Below are 20,575 nucleotides of genomic sequence, written 5' to 3'. Positions count from 1 at the left end.
TGTTCACAAACTATATCTGTAACTGAAAAAAGGGTCTGTTTATCTACAACATATGACCCTCGAGGGAAAAAAAAATACTAAAGACCAAAGAAATCTGTATTATTAGTAACTCCAGCCAGGGGCGACATCTCGTAACACACCCATTGCAAGAGAAAAAACATTTCTAAATATCATTCAAGTTATCTCCTGACATTCAGCACCTTTCCATGACTGCAACTTGACGTCCTCGCTCTTATGCCAATTTTCCCATCATTCCATGCCACTGGGCCCTGTTTTCTGATTGGCCAGTGCTGTGTGTTGTTCCCCTCCAGTGGCGGGGCTTGTGCTCCCAATATCATTCATCCAAAACCCATTTATCTTCCTTCTCGGGGTAAGGTTTTCATCCCCTGCCACAATCTTTTTGGGTTTGTTTGCCTTTTTCTTTGCAGTGAGCAGCTGTTGGTTTCTCACATCAGTCATTTTTGTTGTACGCTGCATTATCGAGTTGTCCTATGTGATGTTTAAGACATTTTTGTAAAATCAGCAATGTCAACCTGCAGAGATCATTTTATTTTAAAGCAATTCCATTGAGGCCGTAGCTCTTCGAGTAAAGAGGAAGAAAAACAGCACATTCGTTGAAAACTAGTCCTTTTCTGTGTTATGGATGAACCCACCGTAGGAACACAAGACCTCGTAAAAACTGACAAGGGATGGAGTTTTAGGATTTGCAGCACTATTTAAACGCTGAGAATTCACCTAAAAGTGGACACAAAGGACAGATGTGTGTCAGCTTCATACTAATTTAAGCAATACAAGTCAAAAAGGTACAACATTGAGTACGTGAACTTGCCATAGCCACCAGCCTGAATGGGCGTCTTGGGGGAAGCGCAGGCGTACAGGCTGAAGTCCTCTGTCTGGAATCCAGCACGGTTAAGGGACGGTTCAGAAGCGCTGCGGTGGATCTTGGGCAAAGAGCGTGCCAATAACTCGATAGAGGCCAGGATCTGCCATAAATAAATAATATATATTAAAATATATTGCTTTTATATACATTTTAATTTTTTTGTTCTTTATTTTTATATGAATTTTCAACATTTTCAAATTCTAAAATCAGCAAGCTTTTATTTTGGCGGGTTGCCTGCAAGTAGGTATACACGCTGGTTGTTTTAGCACTACCAAGTGAAGTGCATCAGTGAATGAATGAAATGTTACTGTTTTGCATTTTGCTGTGAAAGTGGAAATGTGTAGCCTAGATTTATGCTTTCAGTTTTAATGAAAATCTTGTAATACTTTATAGTTAGTCGCAGTGATTGTGCATTAACAGCTGTCAACCATGTCAGTGCGAAAATGAGCGGTCTGAACTTCTATATTTATTTTGGTCATGCACGTGTATCTGCATGCCACTTATGTGCACCCTTGTATATTATATAACTCTTTTAATAGCATATAACATGACCTTTTTTATTTATCCAGCGGACAGAGCACAATAGAGTAAGAGTGAATTTAAATTTTGTGAATTTATTAAGACAAAGCCATAGTTTGTTCTGTAAATCACTATTTAATAAAAATAAATAAATAAATGAAATGTTCCCCCCAGCTGTACTGAAAATATACCAATTTTGTGTACGGTTACACCAATAATACATATATATTTTACTATTTGAAACTAATTCAAATTCAAAGCTGCATTCTTTTAATGCCACTCCGATGCCATCTTGTGGCAACACATAAATCTGCATGCCCTTGACAGATGGCAGCCAAATTGGAGAAAGCAGAAGTTTGACAGGTGTTCACAACATTACCTGAGGGAAAAGAGGTCTTTCCTCTCGCTTTTTCTTCAGACAATCTGCCATAAGTCTCTTCATAGCCTTGGGGCAATTACTGCGCACTTTGCTCAGGTCAGGAGACAGGTAACCCCGGCCAACCATGAAGATAATCTGGATGAGGAGAGATATGCACATTCATTTCTGCAATTTTCAGATACTGGCAGAAATTTTTCAGGGTACAGAGTTGATTTAAGTCCTGTATATCCTCTTCCTAGAACTTTAACATTCAAAATTGAATTGATGATACGACAAAAAAACCAGCATAAGTAGTATTCATGCTTATGTAATTAAGAAAAAACAAATTCCACCTAGTCATCATATGAACTGCTTTGAAGGGATAGTTCACCCAAAATACACTGCTAAGAGGTTCACCTGGTCTCTGTTGTTGATGTTAGAGTAAGGCAGAGCCCCTGACATGAGCTCATAGAGCACAATGCCAAACGCGTAAACATCCGACTGGAAACTGTATGGGTTTTTATCCTGCAGTCTGATCACCTCTGGAGCCTGAAGCAGATCAGCCAAGATGCAGATGTCAGTACAGAAGAAACACTTCTGACATAGTAAAGACGTTCCTTCACTCACCATCCACAAGATCGAGCCAGAAAGCTGCTCAAACTGATGCGAGCCACTCCAGCGGGATTTCACTGTAGCCAGACCGAAATCACCAATCTTTACTGTTAGGTCCTCATGCAGAAAGATATCTAGGGAGGTGGTGTTAAGGCTAAGAGCATGTGGACACACACACACATATACCTATCAACAGTGACCTGAAAAGATAGATTTATGGATTTTTATATTTCTATAACAAAGATTTTACAAAGGATACTGTTACTCTTCAGATCTCTATGGATGATGGACTTGGCGTGCAGATAGCTGTGGATAAAATTATTTACCAGTGTTCAATTCATGCATCATAACCCGAGCAGTTGAGTATCTGATGCAAGCAGGTTTAACGCTTTCTATTCAAGACTTAATGGATTCTTTATTGTTAAACATTGCATTGCTCTAAAAAATTTTGAGTGTTACTCACTCCATGCCCTGAGCCGTCTGACGGGCAATGTCAATCAGCTTGATCATCTCAAACTTGGTCTCGATGATGTGCAGGTGGTGGTAGAGACTCGAGCCTTCACACCACTGTGTAACGATAGCCAGCTGGGGATTGGTTGTGTAGCCCATGAAGAGCAGGATGTTCACATGGCGGGTTTTCCTGCGGGAGATAAAGAATTTTTAATAAGCTTTGACAGAACAATGTTTTGGTAGCACGTAATCTCAAAAAAGATTAATTCTGCCACTTAATCTATGTATTATGATGAATGATTTTTTTTACGAAATGAAAAATTATGTTACAATATTGCCTTTTTTAAGTTTCATCGCTCAATTCCCAAAAGAATGAGAAGACACTAATGATAGAAAAGGCAATATTCAGTGAAAGGAAGTGTAATGTTAATAGTCGATTTTAGAGAATTTCAGTCAAATAAATATTAGGAGATTTTATTTTGTATTTAATTGTGTTCATTTAATTATTTATATTTAATATAATTAATTAAATTTAATTATATTTTTTGCAGCCGTTACCAACAATTAGTATAGTTTAAACCCCTTATGGTTATTTTCTTCTAATAAAAATTAAATAAAAAAATGTAATTTATAACAAAACAATGAGGTCAAATGATATTATTATTTTATATTACATTACATTTAATAAATGGTTTAATTTAATTCAGCTACATTTTTGCAACCCTGTTACCAATAATTGTGATAGTTTAAATGATTTGGATGATTTGCTTCTAATAAAAACAATAAATACAAATGTTTAAAATTACACAATGAAGTCAAATAAAATATTATGAGATTTATTTTATTATTTTATATTCATTTTACACTCAATGTAATGGTTTAAATTAATTAAATTTTTTGCAACCCTGTTACCAATGGTTGAGATACAAACCCGATTCCAAAAATGTTGGGACACTGTACAAATTACGAATAAAAAGGAATGCAATAATTTACAAATCTCATAAACTTATATTTTATTCACAATAGAATATAAATAACATATCAAATGTTAAAAGTGAGACATTTTGAAATGTCATGCCAAATATTGGCTCATTTTGGATTTCATGAGAGCTGCACATTCCAAAAAAGTTGGGACAGGTAGCAATAAGAGGCCGGAAAAGTTAAATGTACATATAAGGAACAGCTGGAGGACCAATTTGCAACTTATTAGGTCAATTGGCAACATGATTGGGTATAAAAAGAGCCTCTCAGAGTGGCAGTGTCTCTCAGAAGTCAAGATGGCAAGAGGATCACCAATTCCCCCAATGCTGCGGCGAAAAATAGTGGAGCAATATCAGAAAGGAGTTTCTCAGAGAAAAATTGCAAAGAGTTTGAAGTTATCATCATCTACAGTGCATAATATCATCCAAAGATTCAGAGAATCTTGAACAATCTCTGTGCGTAAGGGTCAAGGCCGGAAAACCATACTGGATGCCAGTGATCTTCGGGCCCTTAGACGGCACTGCATCACATACAGGAATGCTACTGTAATGGAAATCACAACATGGGCTCAGGAATACTTCCAGAAAACATTGTCGGTGAACACAATCCACCGTGCCATTCGCCGTTGCCGGCTAAAACTCTATAGGTCAAAAAAGAAGCCATATCTAAACATGATCCAGAAGCGCAGGCGTTTTCTCTGGGCCAAGGCTTATTTAAAATGGACTGTGGCAAAGTGGAAAACTGTTCTGTGGTCAGACGAATCAAAATTTGAAGTTCTTTTTGGAAAATTGGGACGCCATGTCATCCGAACTAAAGAGGACAAGGACAACCCAAGTTGTTATCAGCGCTCAGTTCAGAAGCCTGCATCTCTGATGGTATGGGGTTGCATGAGTGCATGTGGTATGGGCAGCTTACACATCTGGAAAGGCACCATCAATGCTGAAAGGTATATCCAAGTTCTAGAACAACATATGCTCCCATCCAGACATTGTCTCTTTCGGGGAAGACCTTGCATTTTCCAACATGACAATGCCAGACCACATACTGCATCAATTACAACATCATGTCTGCGTAGAAGGAGGATCCGGTTACTGAAATGGCCAGCCTGCAGTCCAGATCTTTCACCCATAGAAAACATTTGGCGCATCATAAAGAGGAAGATGCGACAAAGAAGACCTAAGACAGTTGAGCAACTAGAAGCCTGTATTAGACAAGAATGGGACAACATTTCTATTCCTAAACTTGAGCAACTTGTCTCCTCAGTCCCCAGACGTTTGCAGACTGTTATAAAAAAAAGAGGGGATGCCACACAGTGGTAAACATGGCCTTGTCCCAACTTTTTTGAGATGTGTTGATGCCATGAAATTTAAAATAAACTTATTTTTCCCTTAAAATGATACATTTTCTCAGTTTAAACATTTGATATGTCATCTATGTTGTATTCTGAATGAAATATTGAAATTTGAAACTTCCACATCATTGCATTCTGTTTTTATTCACAATTTGTACAGTGTCCCAACTTTTTTGGAATCGGGTTTGTAGTTTAAAACCCTTTTTATTATTTTCTTCTAATAAAAATATAATAACAATAAAAAAAAGCTATAGTATTAGTCATTTCAACAAACAAACATACAAAGAAAAAACTATATTGGTTAACCACTACCTAAAACCTCCAATTTGGACAGACACTATCCCGAGCTCTAGAACTCTTACCTGAGGACACCCACTTCATTCTTAAAGGCCTGTAGCTGCTGTGGAGTGGGAGCTGTGACATTCAACATCTTTACCGCCACATCACCTGAGGAAGAGGAAGACACACATTTAGCCTTTCCTGTACATTCCTTTATCATCTTTAGACCAAAACTGTTCTAAGAGGACCTACCGTGCCACTTCCCCTTGTATACTGTTCCAAAAGAGCCAGATCCTATCCGCTGTCCCAGGGTGATCTGACCTTCTGGGATCTCCCAATCATCGCTTGAGTCCCGTCGACCCAGGGTTTTCTAAATATTAGACAAACTAAATGCCAAAAACCATCTCGAATGACCTTTGAACTGGACTAGCTGTGTCAAGTAAGGTCAAGAAATCTTCACCATTTTATTGCGGTCCTCAGACGAAGACGATGGCTTCCGCTCTCTTGGTTGGCAGGGTGATTTGGACACCTTCACATTGGGCAGGGAACCAGGCAGGGTGGCAGGAGGTGTGGCCGACAGGCCTGCTGCGGAGCCTGGCATTACGAGAGGTCGAGAAACAAAGTAAAGTTACTTTAACATGAAATATGAGAGCCAAAGAAGAGAGAGACAGAGTAAGAGGGGAAGGAGACAGAAGGAAAGGAATAATATCTTAGAGAGTCACATGGGGGGAGAAAGAGAGGAAAGGCGATATATGCCTCGACTGAAGTATACTATCAAATCCTGACCCAGATCTCATCTCTTATTCTGTTAAATACTGTTAAATAAAAAATGTTAGATGAACATCTTAAAATTAAAAATAAATAAAAAAGAATATTAGTTATGTTGCCTTGGCAAGTAGCTGATATAAAATAAGCTTAAATTTAAAGACTAAAATGACTAAAACTGAAAAACATTAAAGCTAAATAGAAATATAAATTTTATATAAGCATATAAAATGACTAAAACTTAAAATAAAACAAAAAGAAAATCTGAAAATAAAACCTAATTCAAACTATTAATAAATACAATTTAAAATAACACTGTCCGTTACAATAAGCTGATAATTGTTTTTACGTTATGGTCAATAACTAATACTAAAATTCAACACTAGTTTTTCTAAACAAATAATAAAAAAACAAAACACTAAATGCTAAATATTAAAATCCATAATTTTAAATGATGCAAGTCAATTCAGACATCACAACAATGTACATAAAGAAAAAAATACTATATATTATTACTGTACTGTTGTGGATATTCATTTTGAGATTTGCTTTTTAAGATGGTTTTTTATTTTGTGAGAACAAAAACATTAGATTTTTTTATTATAAATCTATTTGTGTTTCTAAAGAAGAGCCAAGTGTTAGATAATGGCAAAGGTGACCTAAATAAAATAGACATTATATATTTAATATTGACTGACTTATTATTTTTTAAAAGAGTGACACATGCCATTCTTTGCTTAACTAAGTGAGTCAAGTGTATTAAATTGAGGAAAAGTAACTGCAGCCCATCAAACGTCAGTGAAAGCGTTTGTGTGAGAGAAGTGGAAGAGAAAGTGAGAATTTAAAGGAGGAGGAGTGAAAAAACACACAAGGTGGAAGACAAATACAGACAGACAGACAAGCAAAAGACGAGACAAGGTGGGGGACACAGCCACGCACAAAGGCCTAGCTACCTCTGAACACTGGCTCAGGCTCAAAATCAAAGACAATGTCATTGGGGTGGGAGGACAGATGGGGGCTTGAGGTCCGTGTTCGGTTCTTCCTCAAGCAGCGGGCTGGGTGTTGCGAGGGGGCTGCAGGGGGAGAGAGACAGACACGGGATCACTGGCCCCGAAGCCCACTACCAAAATCCTGTGTCTACTCTCAGAGGTCGTTTAGAGAAGATCAAGTGAATTATAGGTGACACAGAGCCAGTTTTTCATTATTTCTGTATACAGTCTGTCCTTAAAGGGACAGTTCACCCTAAAGTGAGAATTCTGTTATCAATTACATGCCCTTTGTTTTATGGAAAAGAGCAGCACGAACATTCTTCTAAACATCTTTTACCTTCCACAAAAAAATAAAAATAAAAGTCATATGGGTTTGGAACGACATCAGAGTGAGTAAATGATGACCGAATTTTCATTTTTGAGTGAACTGTCTTCTTTAAACTTAGTTCTGGGACATATTTTGAAGAAGCAGAAAGGACGGGCGGGTTTTGAGAACATGAATTATGAATTAGTATTTTACAGCAGGCCACTAGTGATAAAGAAAAGGGCTGAAGCAATTCACAAGCGGGCAGGGGAGAGAAAGGCCTGTTTGTCAGCTTTTACTAGCAGGCAGAGTGAAATGGATCAGCTATCCCAAACTTCTAAGGCCAATGACACAGAGATAGCACAAAGACATGGGATGACGGAAAGCCATTTGAATTCAGTGTGTCTTAGTGTATATTTTCTGTTTCAGACAACACTTACCTCCATCTGACCTCGGTAAGCCTTGATCACGGATCAAATCCTGTACAGAAATAACACAGATTAGCAGGGACTTGGGGAGACCAGGGCAATTGTAACATTTTGTGCTTTTTGCTTGCTACAAATGTACCTTACGGTTTTTTGGGGGGTATAAGAAACTTTTATATTAATAGACTTAAAATAAACAAGATTATATAGTTGAGGGCAATTAATGTAAACACATTTAATAACAAATAATAGTAATTTGAATAAATAATATATCTAAAATAAAAGCACACTTAAAATTTGATCAATATTAATATTTGTTAATATTACTGGATACAATTTTTTTTAGATTCAGGAATTGGAATGTATAGACATTTTTAAAATGGATTAAATCCTTTTAACTAAAATATATTGGTTAGCTGTCCAACTGTCCAGTTCTCACATCAATGTTGACCGGCTCGATGGTGTTGATATGGACGTTAGGGGCCGAGGAAGAGCGATCCCTCTGGCCAAACTGGTTGCGGTGGTCCTCCTCTCCAGGTCTAAAGGATTGTGGGATAGGGATGGATTTGGACGGGGACACAGTAGGATGGCACAGAGACCTGGAGAAAACAGAGCCAGGAGAATACAATGTAATTCTGCACCTACACACTACAGTATATACTTAATGTGACAGTTTCTCAATTTAAAGATGCATAGCAGATACATATACATACACACTACCATTCAAAAGTTTGGGGTCAGCTAGTTTTTTTGTTTGTTTTTTTTTTCTGTAAGAAATGAACACTTTTATTCTGCAAGGATGCATTAAAATTGATTAAAATTGAGAGTAGAGATATTTTATAATGTTACTTCAAATAAATACTTTTCCTTTTAACTCTATTTATTGAGGATTCTGAATAAATATTCCACAGTTTCCACACAAATATTAAGCAAAACTCTTTTTAACATTTATAACAATCAGAAATTATTTTTGAGCACCAAATCAGCAAATCAGAATGATTTCTGAAGGATCATGTGACACTGAAGACTGGAGTCATGATGCGGAAAATTAAGCTGTCATCACAGGAACAAATCACTTTTTAAAACATACTAAAATAGAAAATCATTTTTATTTGTAATAACATTTCACAATATTATTGATTTTATGCTTTGATCAAGTAAATGTAGCCTTAGCGAACATAAGAAACATTTTTGATAAACATAAAAAAAAAAATTACCAACCCCAAACTTTTGAACAGTAGTGAAATAAAGGTTGAATAGAAAAATATATGATTATTTAATCAAATATATAAATAGATTATAGTTTATAAATTGGTGTACATTCATATAAAAATATCATCGTATTTATTATTAAGATATACTACATGGTCACTGGAGTGTAGATGTGCACTAAAATCTTACCCAGTGGACTCGGATGGAGGGAGGGAGGGGCACATCTCTGACACGGGTGTCGTGCCCTCTGATGACGCCTCCTCCTGGGTAATGGGGTGGTGCACCAGAAATTTTGATGCCAGCAATAAACTAAATAACACAATTACAAACAAAAAATGATAACATCAGTACAAATAAATTATGCATAAGCATCACTTAACCCAAAGCACATTGTACTATTTCCAATTGGACAAACTATACACAAGATATCATATGTAAACTATTTCAAATACATATATATGTAAGAAATACACATTATTTTATTATTTTATTTGACAATATTCACAAGCTTTATTTTACTGTGCATCATGCATGGAGCAAATTTCACCCTTTTATGCATAATGCAGAAGTGAAAAATCTCCAATGAACACTCACTCCAGTTGATCGTAGTTGACACACATGAGCGGGACCTCTGTGCTGCAGCGCTGGTGGAACTTGTAGCCACACGTCTGGCAGCGGAAGCCCTGAAACAGCAGCTTCCGACAAAAGTCACAGAAGGCCAGCGTGAAGAAGGTCTTTCGCACCTGTTGAGTCACCAAATAACACTTACAGTCATTACAAAGAATCTGAATGCTTCCAAAAAACAATATATATTACAGTCAACGTGGATGAGAAAGAGCTCCACGTCTTCAATGGGTCAAGGTGAATTTAAGAAGAGTAAAATCAAGAATAGAAATGACCACACCAATGTGGTCTAACTTCCTCCTTTTTTGTCATTTCAGATTTATTTTAAGCCATAGTTTGTGGTCAGTTTCATCATACTCACAAAATTATGGGTCGTCAGTGGCACATTCTCTAAAACCTCAACATGAAGCTCCTCCCCTGTCAACCAGGAAATGTCTGTGTCCCAGCCAATGGGCTTCTTCTCCCTAATGTGGGCGGGACAGTCATTAAATATGAAGTACGACTTGCAGTGTGACATAGCCTTGGCTTGTTTTTGCAGTAATGATGGTAATGTGTGCGTTCAGAAAACAGTTCTTACCCATCCTGAACCCTGTAAACCGCACAGCATTCTGGGATCAGGCCTCGCATCATCAGAGCCTTCTTTAAGGAGTCTCTCACCGTCATCCCACAGCGAGCTGGAACCTGAAACACACACGTAAACCACTTACTCAAGTCAATTTCATCTCTGATTTCTTGGCTTCAACTCATTCTGCCGCTTCTCTTTGCTAAACCAAAAGAGACAAGCTGAGCACATAATCAAAATAAAGGGGGTCACCTACATTTGCTACATCCCGCTGCTCTACAATCTGGTTGGAGTGGAAATGCCTTCCAGAAGCTCTTCCTTTCTAATCCCTGCCTGAAACCTTACTGTGAAGTATCGTCAAAATATCCTACCATGACAAAAATTCTCAAATCCAGATGTGGGCAAAATATTAAAGACATAATACACCACCTTTTTTTTTTTTTCCATCAGATCCCTTACCCAATGCTCTGTCATTAGGCCAGTATTATTAACAGTAAGCAGCATTTACATTATAGTATTTAGTTATAATATTTTGAATTCTTTTATTTTATATTTTCAGTTTTCAATTTAATTGTCACATGCTTTTGTCATTTTATTAGTTTAAGATTTCTATAGCTTTAATTTTTTTATCATATTAGTATTATTTACACACTATTGTATTTAATCATTTTTTAATTAGCTTTTATTTTCAATTTTAGTTCTGTCATGCTTTTCTCATTTTTGTTCGTTTTTGTTTTTAAGATTGCTATTGCTTTTGTTTATGTTTACATTATATTAGTATTATTTACATACTATTATAGTATTTACTAATATTTTGATTTAGCTTTTATTTTTATATTTCTAGTTTTCCTTTTAATTTTAGTTTTGCCATATGCATTTGGCATTTATTATTTTTAGTTTTTTAAGCTTTCAGTAGTTTTCATTTATTCTTATATTATATTAGTATTATTTACATAGTATTTAGAAATATTTTAATTTCAGCTTTTTAAATATATTTTTAATATTGATTTTTTTTTTTAGATTTCTGTAGTTTGCTTGCTTTAGTTTTAGTTTAGACAATCTTAGTGAAAAACAACTACATTTTGAATCTGTACATCACAAAGCTACTGTATCACTTCAGAGAACTTGTTATATAGTTGCATGGACTGTTTTTCTTCCTATTTTTAGTTTTTATGGCAGAGAGAAGCCTAGGCATTTTTCAGAAAGACTCCTAATTTTATTCCACAGAAAAAAATATGAATAAAATTATAAATGTTTTAAACAGTTGTTATTTTCATTCTTTTAGGTTTTTACTAGGACTGTAACATTATTGATTGTAATGTAAATAATTACTTACATCATGTAAATTTATCTGAATTATGTTCATTAATCACACTAAATTATTTACATATAAAAGTGGAACAGTACCTAACAACAAGCAATAACCAACAACAACAACTCACCACTGTCCTCTGCTTGTTGGGCAGGAAAACCCTTACGATGGGTTTCTGGGGTGAGCGGGGATTCCCTCGTGTCGCGTCTGTGGGGGTCTGCAAGACAGCCAAGGTGTTTGGGGTGACAGGGGCGCTCTGGTTGGCCGGTCCCTTCACATCCAACAGGGTGAGTGTGGGCGAGGAGCAGAACTCGGTTCCGTTCCCAATGGCCTCCAAAAGCTGCTGTTCCCGCTGCTGTAATGCATCCAGCTTACTAGTGTACTCTTCATAGGCCTGTGGAGGAAAATAAATTAACATGTTTCACATAAATGCTCATGTTTTGAACCTGCTGAAGGATAAAGATCTGAGGTTACGCATTAGCCGAGATCGCATACACAGAATCTAAAGGCCTTATCAGTTCCTTACAATTTATTCAGTCATTTCAAACATTAGAGAAATTATTTGCCAGAATCCCTAGATAGGCCTAGTTGTAAAGTGATCAATGTTCTATGTAGGCAACAACTATAAGTTACATATGCATACACATATATATATATATATATATATATATATATATATATATATATATATATATATATATATATATATATATATATATATTGTTTTCCATTATCATGTTGCTAAACTAACAACAATTAGTATAAAAAGCATATTCACACATTCATAGTTATAATAGTAAATATTAAATTTGAACTAGATTTTACTAATTCTAAATACTTCTATAAATATTAAATGAATTATATTTCAATTAATGGATTTCTGCAATGCATTATGGGATGGATACTTAGGATGCCCCCATAGAATTTGACTAAAAAGGCATTGTCAACTTAACTTGCTGTGTTTTTTTTCATGTCTACGATGCCTTAAAATGCCACCTACGTAGGCGGCTTACTACACTCTAAACATTGCTGGGTTAAATACAACTAGGGCTTCAACTAAAGATTATTTTGATAATTGATTAGTTGGTCGATTATTTTTTCAATTAATCGGATATATATATTTTTTCTTTTTTCTATTTTGTTGACAAAAGACACTGTGCCACATTCTGCCCAATGTTCCTCAAACAAACGTGCCAACTGAATGCTAATACAGTGCTTAATTTATTAGACCACCTGTCATAAAGAGAAAACAAATATTTTAGGAATCTGTCAAAAAATGGTTTAAATCTGAAAATGTTATTGTCATTTATTGGGCAAATAACAAACTGAAACCTATTGTGAGGCCTATTTATTCACATCATAACAAAAACGGCCTCCTGTGCCTTTCATTACAGCTTGCATTCTTGCTGGCATTGTTTATGTACTTTTTGACAGTTATTGGGTATCTGAAAGCAAAAAAAAAAAACACTAAAGCGTTCTGCCTTTCTTTCATAGATAACAGCAATAGTTATAATACAGCATTAGAAATAGCCAACTACTGTTAATAAAGAGCATATGCATATTGAAGGACTAACCAATGCAGAAAGCTAAAAAATGATTTTGGTAATCACCAATACTGTTAGTTAAGAGCAGCAATGGAACAAACCTTACATAATTTGTTAAAAACCTTACATAAATTTGTTTTAATAAATTTGTTAAGCATTGTATATAGTGAATATAGTTTACATTTCTACAAATCTCTTAAAAAATAAAATAATAATAAAGATAATAAAGACGAATAAAAACACAAACTCAGTGTTAACCAACAGGTGAGAATATTCTGCAGGAACACACGTTCACTTTGATCACAGTCACGTCTTTTAGACACAGTCATTTCTTTATGTAATAAGGCGGCTATGAAGCTTTATATTCAGACAATTACACGCTGTTATCCCTTTAAAGTTCCTACTCTCATAAAATACTCGCACTGCATGTTGACTTTTAAACCTTAATTTAACTTTCAACAACAGATATTTCAGCACAATGAATATTTTTGCGCTGAATAATAGCCTATTAATTGTCTCCCTCTCTGTGTTCCGTCTGTCCGCTGCTCATTCGGTAAAGATCTAAACTTTACATAGACTGTCAGGACGAACCTTTATGCAAAAATGGAAATGCTCGCGTGAATTCGTGAGATTTACAGATAAGGATATGACCGTAAACAAAGTTTTTCCGCTGAGGACGCACACGCATCTGCCAAAGCGCCTGACAGGGAAAGCCATTTCGCTAATGCCTTAACTTAAAGCTTAAAATAAAGAATTCTCATGTTTTGGGCAGCTTGGATCACGTATATATCCCGCAGCATCTCATTCTGTTTCCTCCACTATTTCTAGGTGCATTTTGTCCATATAAATGCATTATTCAGTGCTGTAATTTGATGCAACCGGCTGAAGTTGGACGTGCACTGTGTGGCAGACCCAACTAATCGATGAGAATCGTTGTCGATGATTTTCATAATCGATTTTATCGATTAGTTGTTGCAGCCCTAAATACAACCCAGTGCTGGGTAAATATTGGACAGAACACATGCTGGGTTGTTTTCAACCAACAGTTGGGTTAAATGTTTAACCCAACCTTCTGGGCTGTACCCATGGCAAAATGTTTAAAACAGCGATGGGTTGTATTTAACCCAGCATTTTTTTAGAGTGAAGATTTAGGAACAAAGCCCAAAAGTTAATTATAAGTACAGATGGCGCAAAAAAATCCAGTTACTTTATTCATGATATTCTTCATTTACAACATCATGTATCTTTCAAAATTAACTTTCTTGGTATAGTAAAACAACTTTATATTACTTTCACATTACACTCTTGACAGCAACTCTTTGTCGGGCCAACTCACCTCCAGGTATATAGACGGTGGATTGTGTTCTCCTCCAAACTTATCTAAAAGGGCTTCTAGGTGCTCTTGGGTTAACTTAATCATCTGTTTGATGTTCCATATCTGCAAAGAAAATTAGAGTTAGCAAACCAATTTTCCCAGCTTCCTTTCCTAGCAGATTCCTAGATTGATCAGAGATCTTTGAACTTCACTATACATGAGTAAGAACCTCATGTCCAGACTAAATCTAATAAACAGAATCATTTGCTTGTCTTCACTAAGCTGTAAAAACTGACACTGTCTCTAGCCCTGCCCACAGAAACTGTGATATAGTGATCAAATCTGAGGTGTGAAGTAAACAGACAGTGAGCATTAACAAAGAAACCACTGCAAAATGCTTAAACTTGAACTGAAGAGTATTTTTTTCTGTTAAATAAGGTCCAGTCTCTATTAAATTTCTGAGACAATTTTAAGCCGTTCATAGACTTATTTTCCTGAAAACTGCCAACACTCTGGCACTTTTTCAAAACCTAACAAAGCAATATTATCTCAACCAATGGTGTGTGTGTTGGGGCGGGACAATCCTTGTGTCAAGTCAAGTCACGTCACCTTTATTTATATAGTGCTTTTAACAATACAGATTGTGTCAAAGCACTTAACAGTATCAAATTGGAGGATAGAGTGCCAGTAATGTATAAAACTAAGATTAAACACTCAATTTTCAGTTAAGGCATTTCATTATTGAGTTCAGAGATGTCATTGTCTAGCTCAGTTTAGTTTAAATAGTATATGTGAAATCAAATTGACGATAATCACTAGAAATTAAGTGATGTGACTTGTGTTTGACCAATGAAAACAGGAGATCTTCAGGAAACCTTTTTTTTTTGGCAATCGACCCTTTTTAAAGACTCTCCTCGCCCCCTTAGTTACGGTTGACATGTCCGATAAGCTTCAAAGTTTTGTAATTTAAGAAATTCAAACAAGAAATACCGCTTTGTGGCTCTTTAATGTGTCATGACAGATCGCTGTAGCACCTCAGTTCAAGCGGCATGTGAACCGATCATCTCTTCCTCTTTACTAGTTATAGCACAAAATAAACATGAATGAACTTCAGAAGGTATCTTGTTTCAAAGGCGAAAAGACGTCAATACACCATTTTTTAAGTTAAAGTCCACCGACGTTAATCTTCGTTAAATGCAGATTCGGCATTATGATTGATCAGATCGCCTGTCAATCAAACTTGCTGCGAAGGGTCAATTCTGTTTTGTCACTAAAAGCCATAAAAATGACAATCATCACCTTTAATAGTTAGTTCTGATATCCTAAATGTACATTTTATGCAACTTTAATGTACAAAAATCTGACATTCACAACCCTAATATTAATATTTTTAAACATTTGAGGCTATTTATCAGGAAATGATTTATCTAAAAGGCCTAAGCACATTTTAAAAACCATTGGTGTGCCTGAGGTCATGACTGTTAGCTACTGCAATTTGGAAAAAAGTACTACCACATCCAATATTATAAACTTTTCTCTCTTAATTTAAAGTACTACAAAATTACAGCCAAGCATTTGCTCAAGGAAACAAGCAAGCAATGCACTTGTTCCAAACATTTTTCAATTTTGCCAAGCAATACAAGCAGCATCATAAAATACTCCAAGTTCACTGGAAAATGTCCCAGCCAAGTAAACACAATCTGACAGGGCTACAAAGCTTTACAAGTAAACTTTATTATGATCACCATTTGGAGAAACAATTTTCCAGCACTGTCAAGAAACTTGGAATGCCTCTACGCCCCCTTGAAACAGCACATTTAAGTGCATCTAACTTTAGTTCTGATTAAAAATCCTACATTCCGAGAGTCAAGTTGCCACTTGATTCCTTATCAACGGTGCAGATAAACTGGCTCTACTAGTCAAATTAGTGCGAAAAAAGGCTAAAAGGCATTCGTGACAAGGTACTTTGTCAGTAGACTTGCCAGTATAAACTCGTGACAGACAAAGATTGCTGACAGTTTCTTAAACAGACATTTGTTACAAGCCTTTCTTTTAAAGCAAACCCCATGTGGTAATAGACTCCGTGTTTCCAACATACAACATAACCGAGACGGTTTAAAATAGCTCAATACATGTGAAATAATTGCAGCCATCTACAACTTTTCTACAAAGAGGCCCAACAATGAAAATGCTGCCATCATTTATTCATCCTCATGCCATTTCAAACCTCATGTCTTTCATTTTTTTATATATGTAGAACACAGCAGCAGAAATTTGGAAGAATATAGTTTTTTTGCCACAAAAAAAGGAACTGGAACTTTTACACTTGATAAAATATGCAAACACCAAAAAAAAAGTAGTCCATATGACTTGCATTTGACTTGTGAAGTTATACGATATCACAATATAAAGAGCAAACTGATGATGTTTGAATGATTTGTTAATGAATGGGATTGAACCAATTACCAAGTTCAATTCGATTGTTATTATTATTATTATGCTATCAACCCACTGGAATATAATAGGCTATATCATATAACATGATACTTCACAAAGACTGAAGCACACGTGAACTCTGTGATTTTCGGCCTCTGCATCTCACTACATGAACACATGAACTTACAGGCTGTGAGAGTCACTTCATGAGAATTTCATTTGAGAAAACTAGCATCATATCATACTGAATACACACAGAAACTCAAAATAAAAGTTTGGTTTAACATGTAACAGAAATATCTTACTCTTGGATTACTTTTGCACAGTATAATGTACGTCTTGATATATTCCATTTACTGACAAATTTAAATAAAGCAATTAAATTATAAAAATAATTAGTACAACCACATTAACCACTTAATTGTAGAAATTTTTTTAATTTATATTTAAACATATAATTCACACAATATTTCTATCATATATTAATTTTAACAGTAGACCAAGTTTGTTTGGCAAAAAATAAAAGGGTTTCATTTTCATTTGAATAAAAATAAATAAATGTTTCGTGCCTTCATTTGATTATCAGAATTGCCTATTGTTCAAAATGTTGAAATTGAGAGTTATGGACTTATTTTTTCACTGAAATAAATGTTTTTGTTGTTACACAGAGAGTAAAGTACCGAAAAGGGTACCGTTGGGTACCGGTACCGAATTACGATACCATAAAAGCTCTTATGTTCCTTCAACATTTATGTCAGTAATGCAGCAATGTGAAAAAATCACTTATGCCAAATATTCAAGATACTGGATCAATGTAAAAGTTTAGGATCTCCCATTGCAAACCCCATCAAACTATTCTTTATTGGGAAGATATGATGTGAACTCTTCAAAGTCTATTGTAGTTATGGCAGTGACCATCAATAAAACTGCTAACGAAGTTCATGGACTGTTCAATCAGATAAAATCATGCTCCATTCTTTAACGATAGCGCATTTTTCACTTCAAGTATGAGTAAAAAAGGTAATAGTCTAAATATAGATGCTCTTTTAAAAAGATGCAAAGACAAGTCCTGTGTATAATCGGACAATATAACCCTGTTACAGCAGCCAGCAGTAAAATTAATCTAATTACCCCTAAGCACTCACTCCTACAATAACTTACACAAGCTGCTCTTTAATCCAACTAAAGCAAAACAGGTTAGCTGTTTCCTGAATAACCAGGTTTGTGACCTGTTCCATGATGGTGTAAACTTTCTTTACTTTCCAAATGAAACACAACGAATGGATGCTCTGCACGAAAAGCCATGTAAAGTCAGTAGGAAAATTGGAAAATGGTAGATGGGTTCTAAATAGCTTGAGAAGAAAGAAACCAGCTGTAATGTTCCAAAACACAGCTACCTTTTGGTAAAACTGTTTTTGGATCATTGTAGCTGGTCTCAAGCTCGTAGAGCATCAACTAACCAGCTGGTAATAGGTAGTTTCTGGAACATTGTAGATGCTCCAACCTGGTCAACCAGGCTCCAAAATACAGCTAACGTTACCAACTTAAACTGGACGTTCCTGCAGGGTGCAGAATGTACCCACGAAATACCCCAGTGTGTATATCGAAGAGCAGCATAGGTGATTTGTGCAGACAGTCGGCTGACAGCTTAGAAGAAAGATGCACAATGCAATAAATTTGCACGGGATCAAAAATAAATGTAGAACGTTAGCAGGGCCCAATGCACGAGCAGAATGACATCACTGCAGATTTAAATGTAAATGCATTCGAACGCAGACTCGCAGCTCGCGCCAGCTGGTGACACAAAGGAGATAAAACAATGCATGCGAGCCTTTAATATTCCCCGTTGCATCTGCAGTTTCCCATTAATAAGATGCATCGCAAGGTGAGATATGTAGCATGCATGCTATGCAGCGGGGTCGGGGGGGAAATAAAGCCAATGAAACACGAACAGGCCTTCTGATAAACATTGGCTCAGAGAACTGCACTGAGAGAATTATAAATGGCGTCATTCGGAAATGCACCTTGCGAAAATGCATAAGCGCACGATATAAGATTTGCTGTACTACATGTATATATATATATGCATCATCTCGCCCCCTGCAATGCATTGCATCCCTCACACGATCCGTATTACAGCCGGTGTTTCCTGAACATCTCCATCCAGCCCAGCTCCGCTCAACACCCGAGCTCTCCTTCAACCCTGACTCCCCCATTGTACCTCCTCGGGAATGTCCTGTTGACAATCGGGGATCGCCGCTCCTCCGGGACAGGCGGGATCGAGCCCCGCGCCCAGCTCGTCTAGTCCCGGGTCCCGCTCCGGATCGCGGTTCATGGTGTCTCCGTTGAAGACGGGCGGTGGGGACTCGGCGCTGCTCAACGCCGCCATTTTAAACCACGAGAAACTGAGTGGAAAATAATAGAGGAAAGAAACCGAGAACGAGACAGGAGGGGGAGACAGATTCACCAAATGTAAACCCGTGGAGGGGTAAATGGGGATACTGGACGCCGACCAGTGCACTGCTATTAAAGTGTAAATGATAAAAAAACGAATAAGTCACAAATTTGTTTCAGCTATGTCGTTCATGCAACTTAAATTTATCCTATTTTATGTTAATAGCCTATCAGGTAGACCATTGTTTCTAATAACTCCCAAAAGCTCTGCATATAAACATTAATATATCACCTACAATGACTATAAGCAGAGTCAATCCAACGTGATCTCACATCACTCACATCAGGTGGTCAGAGGTGTACAATTTTCTGAAGAAATAATAATTAACCCTATAAAGTCTACTGTATAATATTTAATATCTAAATTTCTAAGTCCTCTAATTATCAGCATTATCAAAACTTTGCTGAAAATATTCTTCTACGTGCCTTCTGATAGTTCACACTTTTTATTAAGTAAAAGCCTTTTAGTATATATATATATATATATATATATATATATATATACTAAATAATAATAATAATTATTATTATTACAACTATAAACCATAATTACATCTATAAAGCTTTGATTTAGAAAAGTAATATCAGAAGTAAATACTAAGAAGTATTATGAGGAGATAAAGAGTGACAACAGATATTTGTTATTTTCTGCAAGTAGTCTGCTATACTGCATAAAAATCGGTTTACAATATCAAGCTATTAGAATTTCATAATTGCAATTCATTTAAATAACAAGTGCACCAAATTGCATATTTTAATAATGTAATAAAGATTAGATGCTCCATATTCTCACTATATTATACTATATGGACCATAAAAGCCTGACGTATCAAATATGATAACAAAGCACATATACACTTTTAAGTATCTAGCCAAACTGTTTCATTCTTTTTTTTCTTCAAGATACATATGACAATTCTGATTACTACCCAGATGTGGATAAGAATACAGCAGCTAGCATATACCTGCATTAGCCAGAAAAGGCATATGCACAGAATTATTTCAATAGCTGTGGAGCATGCAAATAAATGTATTCAGAATAAAGGACCAGAATATGAACATTAATCAGAAGATGATTTGGCTGTACAAGTGGTCAGTGTCACAAGGGGACAAGGCACACCAGATGTTTCATGGGATTGTTAACTTTTAAATGTTATTTTTTATGCAGTTATTTTTATGACTATAATTGTGTGCAAATAT

At 36.0% G+C, this 20,575-nt stretch overlaps 1 protein-coding gene across 3 annotated transcripts; it reads right to left on the bottom strand.

The window, feature by feature from the left end:
- Positions 1–466: 466 nt before the first annotated feature.
- LOC306861474 (serine/threonine-protein kinase B-raf-like) lies at positions 467–19,361 on the bottom strand. Of its 3 annotated transcripts, XM_079403732.1 has the most exons (20): positions 19,143–19,361; positions 14,507–14,608; positions 11,757–12,020; positions 10,330–10,433; positions 10,114–10,216; positions 9,723–9,871; positions 9,318–9,437; positions 8,356–8,515; positions 7,932–7,971; positions 7,152–7,271; positions 5,894–6,027; positions 5,686–5,803; positions 5,517–5,601; positions 2,836–3,012; positions 2,632–2,678; positions 2,388–2,506; positions 2,178–2,309; positions 1,782–1,916; positions 830–983; positions 467–735 (listed from the first exon to the last, which is right to left on the bottom strand). In XM_079403732.1, the coding sequence occupies exons 1-20, from the start codon at positions 19,308–19,310 to the stop codon at positions 713–715; spliced, it is 2,454 nt and encodes an 817-aa protein (XP_079259858.1). In that variant the 5' UTR covers positions 19,311–19,361; the 3' UTR covers positions 467–712. The 3 variants fall into 3 exon arrangements, with proteins under 3 accessions (XP_079259858.1, XP_079259860.1, XP_079259859.1); XM_079403734.1 differs by lacking the exon at positions 7,152–7,271 and having other exon boundaries at positions 617–735; positions 19,143–19,326; XM_079403733.1 differs by lacking the exon at positions 14,507–14,608 and having other exon boundaries at positions 617–735; positions 19,143–19,322.
- Between the last annotated feature and the right edge of the window lie 1,214 nt (positions 19,362–20,575).

The sequence above is a fragment of the Barbus barbus genome (genome assembly GCF_936440315.1).
Source record: "Barbus barbus genome assembly, chromosome: 42".
NCBI lineage: Eukaryota > Metazoa > Chordata > Actinopteri > Cypriniformes > Cyprinidae > Barbus > Barbus barbus.
Note: the sequence above shows the minus strand (reverse complement) of the source record. Positions and strands in the feature narration are given on the sequence as shown.

Bases quoted from the DNA above. Each gene is read 5' to 3' on its own strand.
- LOC306861474 (XM_079403732.1), bottom strand. From the start codon at position 19,310: ATGGCGGCGTTGAGCAGCGCCGAGTCCCCACCGCCCGTCTTCAACGGA. The intron at 10,217-10,329 runs GTAAGAACTGTT...CGCCCACATTAG, and splicing joins GTTTACAGGGTTCAGGATGG to GGAGAAGAAGCCCATTGGCT. The intron at 5,602-5,685 runs GTAGGTCCTCTT...CCTCTTCCTCAG, and splicing joins ATACAAGGGGAAGTGGCACG to GTGATGTGGCGGTAAAGATG.